This window comes from Mesitornis unicolor, unplaced genomic scaffold, assembly GCF_000695765.1.
Source record: "Mesitornis unicolor isolate BGI_N332 unplaced genomic scaffold, ASM69576v1 Scaffold47961, whole genome shotgun sequence".
In the NCBI taxonomy this organism is placed as follows: Eukaryota; Metazoa; Chordata; class Aves; order Mesitornithiformes; family Mesitornithidae; genus Mesitornis; species Mesitornis unicolor.
In genome coordinates this window covers 1-7789 of record NW_010164015.1, presented here as the reverse complement: position 1 = coordinate 7789, position 7789 = coordinate 1, and the positions used below count along the sequence as shown (strand labels likewise).

General features: G+C 41.0%; 1 protein-coding gene across 1 annotated transcript; it reads right to left on the bottom strand.

Annotated features, from left to right (window-relative positions):
- Nucleotides 1-375: 375 nt before the first annotated feature.
- On the bottom strand, nt 376-6806 carry LOC104548199 (chromodomain-helicase-DNA-binding protein 1-like; the record flags this gene model as incomplete). Its single annotated transcript, XM_010194148.1, has 7 exons — nt 376-531; nt 867-1029; nt 2298-2379; nt 3345-3376; nt 4568-4682; nt 5808-5914; nt 6694-6806. Coding segments are annotated over 7 exons (768 nt in total), but the record flags the coding sequence as incomplete, so codon positions are not given.
- Between the last annotated feature and the right edge of the window lie 983 nt (nt 6807-7789).

Below are 7789 nucleotides of genomic sequence, written 5' to 3'. Positions count from 1 at the left end.
AACTCCTAATAATCTGTGATTCTGTGATTTATGGCATCTGTGCTACTATTAGAAAATTTGTAGAGATCCACAGATCCAAAATTTCCTATACCTTTTGTCTGAACACAAAAACATGGGATAGGCTCACGATAAGTACTTTCAATTACAGGCTGGCCCAAAGCAGAACCCTGAAACTGACCCTCCCTAGCTCTAGCTCTGTATGTCTCTTACTTTATCACAAGCTAAAGCCACAAATCAAGCAGTTCAGAGCACTGAACTTGGCATGTTTATTCTATGCATATTCTGCAGGCCAAAGTATCTTCTGCCATACTACAAGAGAGCACAGATTTACAAAAAGAATTAATTTTGTTTCTAAAATTTAAAACCCTCAGTTACCTAGATCTTTCGTCAAAATGGCCTTGTAGTACTTTCTCTGCAGAGCTGACATTCCATGGTACAGAACCACTTCCACCTTCTTTGGCAGCTCTGCAGCCACCTCTGATTTGACTCTTCGAAGCAAAAATGGCTGCAGAAGATTGTGCAATTCTTTGGCTATGCCGAGGCAGGGGAAAAAAAAAGAGATTACTGCATTAAATGTAAGGAATTTATACAGTACCTTCACGGCTGTACCTTCAAAATAAATGTAAAAGGAACCTTACATCTATTAGTGAAATGATTCAAGCCCGATTTTACAGAGAAATCAAAGCATTGCCACATACCTGAAATACTTAAGAGCTACATTAAGGTAAGTAATCATTGCTTTTAGTGGCTTTGTTTTAAAGCCAGTCACCATTGAAAGAAAGCAAATAGAGAGGACAAAACATGTCTGTTTCCTAGTCAAGATAATGGCTGGTTCTGATTGAAGTACAACATTGCTTATTACTGACCCGGCTCACTCTCTTTTTCAACTGCTTGGTAGTACTCAACAAACTCTTTCACTTGTTCTCCAGGAAAGATGTCAGGCTCAATAAGGCTGAGTAAGGAGTACAGTTCCTGGAGGCTGTTCTGGATTGGAGTGCCTGTGAGTAGCAGGCTGAAGCCTACTGAGAACTGAAATAATCAGGAACAAAAAAAAGTATTATAGAAAATATCTGGAATAAAAAGTTACTTAATATATAACTCCACCCACCCCACAGTTAAGCTTAACTTAAAGATGACAGGTGGCACAGAAATGCCCGCAGAATGCTGCAAATGTCTGCCAAAACCATCCAACGTAAAGTATGGTTTGACAGTCAAAGAGCATCACCAAACTGACTAGGATGGCAGTGTAAGTAAAATAAGAACAAATTCTAAAACTGACACCATTAAAATTCCCAGATCCATGCACTCTGTGGTCCAATGCTGCACACTGAGTGTTAGGTACTGAGAGATGACTGGAAAATGCTGTCAGAATAAGACAGTGAAATGAAACTGCAAAAGATTATGTTCCATTTATATTTGCTGGCTAACTCTGACAAACACAGCAATATTATCGGGTCCATGTTGCTCACAGTAATCCCTGTAAAGAGCCTTAGGGAATATGGTTACCTTTGAAAAAATACAAGTTTCTTTCAAGTTTGGTAATAGCAAATATGTTAGGAGAGCTAAGGTGAATCATGCCTATTTCTTTGTCACTACAACCGAAGCTACTGAAATGCAGACATCATAGACAACGTGTTCAGAAGATGCAAGACTTTCAGGAATTTAATAAAAGAAATTATTTTTCAAGGTCTGGTAGTTCATTGTCGATGATGCCAGCCCAGACCTAATGCCCATGTTTCACTGCCATGGCAAGAAGTGCAGCCTTCACTCAGGCAGTCATTGTACTTTGGCAGGGTGCTTTGGAAGCTGGAGCAATTCTACCAACTTCAATAAGCAAGGGTGGCTCCATTAAATGGGACAATGGAAGTAAACAGTTCATGACTTGAGGTCCCATGAACTAGACAAGAGTTCCTTCACCTCCCCAGAGCTGGAGATGGCCTCTTGTTGCTTTATATTGTCTTAGGGCAGCCAGACTTCTACCACTTCAGTACCACTGCTGTGGTTCAGCACTGTGTCTGGCTAATTTACACTTTTCAGTCTCTCAAACTGCTCCCATGAGTCAAGCACAAACATGAGTCAGAGTAAGAGATAAGCTCCAAATACTGTCCAACTCCATGAGAAGCCAACAAGATAGGCCCTCATCTGTCTGCCAGTAAATACGGGAATCTGTTCACCAGCTCTGATGGAAACTGGTTGTGGGCCAGATCTTAATAAACACTCGGAGGAACAGAGAATCTGTATGTTATACTGAAGAGAAAAAGGGTTTTAGACACTAAAAGATGGATGAGTTATTTTACCTCAGTAAGTGTCTTGTGAAGCAGAGAACTTTGGTTTTTCAGTCTGTGAGCTTCATCTACAACCAAGGCAGCCCAGTTAAAGCTGAAAAAACAGGATCTTCAGTTAGAGGCAGACAATTCATTCTTGTCAGCTCAAAAAGACTGAAATAAGTGGTGGCTCTGCTTGGCTGAACTTGAGATGGTCCTACCCCATAAACCACAAGGAAACAACACAAGCAGGGTGGGAAGAATTCACAAATACCAGTTTTCAAAAGCCAATGCAGTTTCTTAACTATAGCCTGGATGAGTTTTTCTGAAATAAAAGCTAAGTAAATTCACTTGAATTTGTTGCTTCTCTCTCCACTCCCACTTCTATGGGGAAAATTACATAAGCACACGTTAGTCAAACACTCAAGGAGGTCTACAATTTGGAACATAACAGATGTAAAACTAGGCCCTTGCACCTGTACAAAAACCCAACTATGATTAGATAATGATGGCAGAGCGATTACGAGCCTTTTGCAAATCACCCAAGACGGCAGCTTCAGCTTGTTCTGGGCATGATGCAGATATATGTAGTGTCTCATGAAGCAGGCTTCAGAATCACTGGTGACTTAGTAGATCCACTAGACTTAATACAAACTCCAGATCTTTTCAACCCTCAGTGTTTGTGCCTGCTTACCAGACTTGACTGTGTGGAAAATCACTCTGTGATGGGGGAATTAAAACCCTAGAGGTTAAGCAGCAGCACAGTTTTTGAAGATCCCCTCTGTTCTAAATACCAATCTTCTGCATTGATATTTAGTCTACTGCTACAAGCCACTATGAATCATATAATTTTGAGTTAACTGGCTTGAAAACTGTCCTTGGGGTAAGTTCATGTATATCTTAGCTGTCGTTAAAGAATCTTCACTGAAAGCTGATGACAATAAAGCTCTAATCACAAGCAAAGAACATCCTTGTCTCTTGTGAAGCAAGTATAGGATCTCACACACACACAAACATACACCTAAGAAATCACTGGCAGACATGCAGAATTAAATTTGAAAAAATTAAAACCAGACTCACAATTTTAGAAATGCTGCATCTTTCAGACAAATCTGCAATAAAAGGAAATGGACCATGACTTATGATTTCAGGTAATACGCCAGTTGAGAAGCAAAGAATCTTTTTGTCTACTTGCAAGCTATGGTGGAATGGAGGAGAGTGGAATGAGGCTACTTATTACTTGAGGAAAGTAATATGACAGCTATTGTAACCACAAGCTGTTGTGATCCCACATTTTAGTTCCTGTCTGGCAAAATACCAGCAGTAGAATCTCACAGAATTAATGGAAACTTATACACATCATAAATGCTCTTCACTTCTGTACAGTCTTTCATGTCTTTCTCACTCAGAGAGAAACACCATGAACCATCAGCATGACAGTCTTTTTCACTCTAACTAAACATATGCTTCACTGGATCAATCTAAGCTATGACCATGACCTGACAGTATCCTAACGTGTAGACATTCCTTGCTCAACTTCGGATTCAGAGGAAGAGAAATCAGGTCACTCGAGAAATCCTTAAAAACACACAGAATTTTTATCATCAAAAACAAGAGAGACCAAAGTCCCAGCTAAGATAATATCTCAATATAATCAATTGCCTTCTTGGACATGCTTCGGTATGAGCAGCTCCATTTATTATACTCGGGACAAGAGCTATCACTGCTACCCACTCCCACTTGTACAAGGTGGAAACAGTCCACCTATTCTGGTTGGTTCCATTTGCAGCAGTACAGGATCTTCTCGGGTGAGCTCTCGTCAGATTCAGCCCAAAGTCCTATAAATTGTAACAGGAACCTTCCCATTTTGCAGTCGAGGAATGAGAGTTTTGTCTGAGGAGGGCATGCTGAAGAGGGCACTAAAAAAGGCAAACTCTTTCTAAGTGTTCTTGCATTGCCCAATTAATAGAATCTAAACAAACATCACACACATGTATGAATCCATTAAATGTTAAAGGTCTATAAGGCACCATACAAAGACAATGTAGATACTATTTAGCAATAGTTAAGGATGGACATGTGTCTGTTTTCTTTGCTCAAGGTTTGATACAGCTGTGCAGTAAAGCTGGGGTTGAAGTAGATTATCTTAGGGACACAAAAACTGCAGCAACTTAGACCAGTTGGTGAAACAGGTTAAATAGTGGAAAATCACTGAGGAAGGTTAGAAATGAGTATAGAGGACAAGCCATGAATTGTGTGGTACAGAGGTGGTACTTCTTTTAAGTAACAAAGACATCACATACCTCATATGTCGTCAAGAGTGCATGGAAATAAGATTGCTCTTTCAGGTTCTGCTGCAGTTTGGGTCGCTCCTCCTTGTTCCCTATGTATGTCACAAAGGAAAGACCTGGAGCAAACCTGTTGTCAAGAGAAAGACAGAGGAAAAACAGTAAGCCAAATTCTCTTTCATGTCTTTATGACCCTGGAACCCATTTTCAAACATAGCTATGACACAGATAATGAGAACCTCTTATCCAAATACCCTAACCTTCTGTGAGATGTGGCTGGATCTCAGCTTTTGAACCTAACCCCTTCCTGACTAATGTGCATCTCAAGTTGACACCTCAGCTGCTGGTTCTGGTTTGGACAAGTTCTCCAAGGTCTCAATGTCCAAGGCAGGTGACTGAAAACCCATCTGTTGGCCCATCTGTTATTCTGAACTGAAAAAGCTCATGAGAAGGAAGCAAATAAATAGTTTGCCCAGTTGGGACCAAAGAATTGGCCTAAATGCTGCTAGTATAAAAGCAAACAATGTCTGCAGCAAACAGGTCCAAGTCAGGGCCTCAAAAATCTATCCTCTTAGTCAAGAGACAGATAAAACCAGTTCCTTGGAGGAAGAGTAGGGACCATAAAATTCTTCCTCATTTAATCGTACACTGAGAGTTACCTAATGTTGCTCCTGGATAGCTGTTCACTGCTGATCCATGACAGGATGTGCTTTCCCCCAACTATTCTAACCGCAAGTCTATCCAAATCAGGCCAACTCACTTCAGAATGCAACCTGGATGACTTCAGATCCTGAGAGACAGCAAATGTGCCATCAGCACAGTCACTGCACTCCAGTGAAGACGGGTTGCATGCACAGATGTAATGTATTTTGCATGCATATGTGAGCATGCCAAGAAAGACACTATTCAACTTGGGTCTTACCTTTCATCATACAGAATCCTGTGTCTTCAGCAGATTTTGCCTAAGAGAGGCTGAGCATGGAGGGTTACAAATCAATAAAAGCAAGGAGCTAGTGGGGGCATTTGGAATGAAAGTCAGCCAAAAGTGTAAGTTGGATGAATTCATGTATATCACAGCATTGTAAAGACTATGCATTAACTGCATAGTTTTCATTGATTTGTTGGGTTAGTAGCTTCTCTTTTTACTTTTCTTCCCTTTGAAAGGAAGAAAACTGTTGGACTGAGCACATTTGAAGAGAATCTTTGTAACTTGCTGTGCAAGGGTATTATGAGATGGACAACTGTTGAAACTTACCTCTCCAGTTCCTCCTTCCAGTTGCTCAAAACAGACAGAGGACAAAGTATCAGAAATCTCTCTTTGTTCGTTATCTTTTTTGTCAAATAAAGAAGTAGAGAAATAGTCTAGAAGGCAAGGAAAAGAATTTTTTTTAAAAACAATAAAAGGGTTCAACCTATTAGCCTGATCCTCCATAAACTCTCTTCTCCATGAGCTTTGTAGCTGGTTTCCACAGATTCTCTAGCATAAAGCAGAGCTAACAGAGTATCAGATGAGATCCACCGTCAATGACAATAAAATTTATATTCCAAAATGTGACCTCGCTATCTGGAGCGCCTTTCCAAACACCTTTCTCCCACAGTCACAAAAAAGATCTGCCATACATCACTTCCTAAAACTACCAGTTTGTTATTTAAGATCCATTGAATACCACCAGCTGAATGAAAGCACCAACAACCATTTTCCAACAAAACTGAAATACATTTAAAAACTTATTCCTTCCTTTAAAAAAGCAGCACTGAAAAATTTACACCTGTAAATTTTAATCCACGTGTTGACAAACTCAAAAATCATCTTGCTGCAGGTGCATCTAAACAACATCACCCTCTCTGTACAGGCTGTCCCTTCAGCTCCAGGCACTATGAATTACGCATTCAGATGTCTGTGTAAAACGACCACTCATTTTTTTACAAAATCCTGAAACCTTTTTGGAGCGTTACTCAGGATCTAACAGTGGTTTTAAGTGACTAAGGAAGGAAAGAAACAATAAACTCTCTCCTTTGAGTAAGGACTTCAGGATGGGGCTGCTTCACTGACCAATCATTAGGGTGCTTTTCTTTTTAATTTTGCAAACACTGGGCTAAATTAGGCAAAGATCATTTTCCAGAAGAAAACAGCAACACACCTGACAAGTCTTTCCAAGACCCATCTCGTCTCCCAGGATACAACCATGCTGAACTTCGTAGCATTGCACCAGCCAGTTAACACCTTCTATTTGATAGGGACGAAGCTTAATGCCTGTAAATAAAAGCAATTTGTTATATTTACATAGTCATCTAATAGACTCTATCCAGTTACACCTTGAAGCCACCAGAAAATGGTCCTATGCAGCCAGGTGATCCCAAAAAATTGCCTTGCAGGAAAAAGCACGTTTTCAGCAAAGCTGGTTCACCCTGCTGGAAAGCAGAGGCATTGGTGTTACAAGAAATCTACTAAATTAAATTCAGGAACCTGCACATACCTGCATATTTGTCATGTCAAGTCATTACAAAGGCTTGTACAAGGAATCTAATCTGATAATCAAGCCACTATTTTGCATTCCTAAAAGACAGCTTGGTTATAAATAGTGGCTTCAGCTGCTGTTTTAAATATGTAAGTGCTAGATCCAGAGACATGCTTTAGGCTACCAGAAATGTTTGTAACAACTTACTGTTGTATAATAATCATTCTTCAACAAGATGTTTTCCAGATTTCCTGCACTTAAGCTAGGGCACACCGCAAGTACAGGCCACTGCAGTCCTTATTATGGGCCACAATGTGTCACAACAAACATAAAACAAGTCGAGCAGGAGTTCTCGAGATCCTTCCTTGTACCTGGACTGTGGTGCTGTGTATTTTAATAACATTGTGGCACTGGAAGTATCTCACCATCCCTCAGGAAACAGAAACCCCAGCTAGCACTGGGATTGAAATATCGGCTCCCCACAGCTAAGGAAAACATACAAACGCGATGGGTAGCCTGGGTGCGTACCCTTCTGGAAAGCTTTTTGAAGCATTCACACTCAACATCAACTCACTGCGAGGCCGGTGAATGCGTCCCTGACCTGCTCCCGAAGCACAGAGCTGTCTAAGGCTGTGCCGAGCTACGGGAACGGTGAAAGCAGGGCCCAGGGAGCCCAGGCCCCGACCTCACCACCCACTTCACGGCACAGCCCGGGAGCGCTCGACGGAAGCAGCTATACCGCTCTCTGTGGCTCACTTTCACAGGCCCAGGGGTTGGA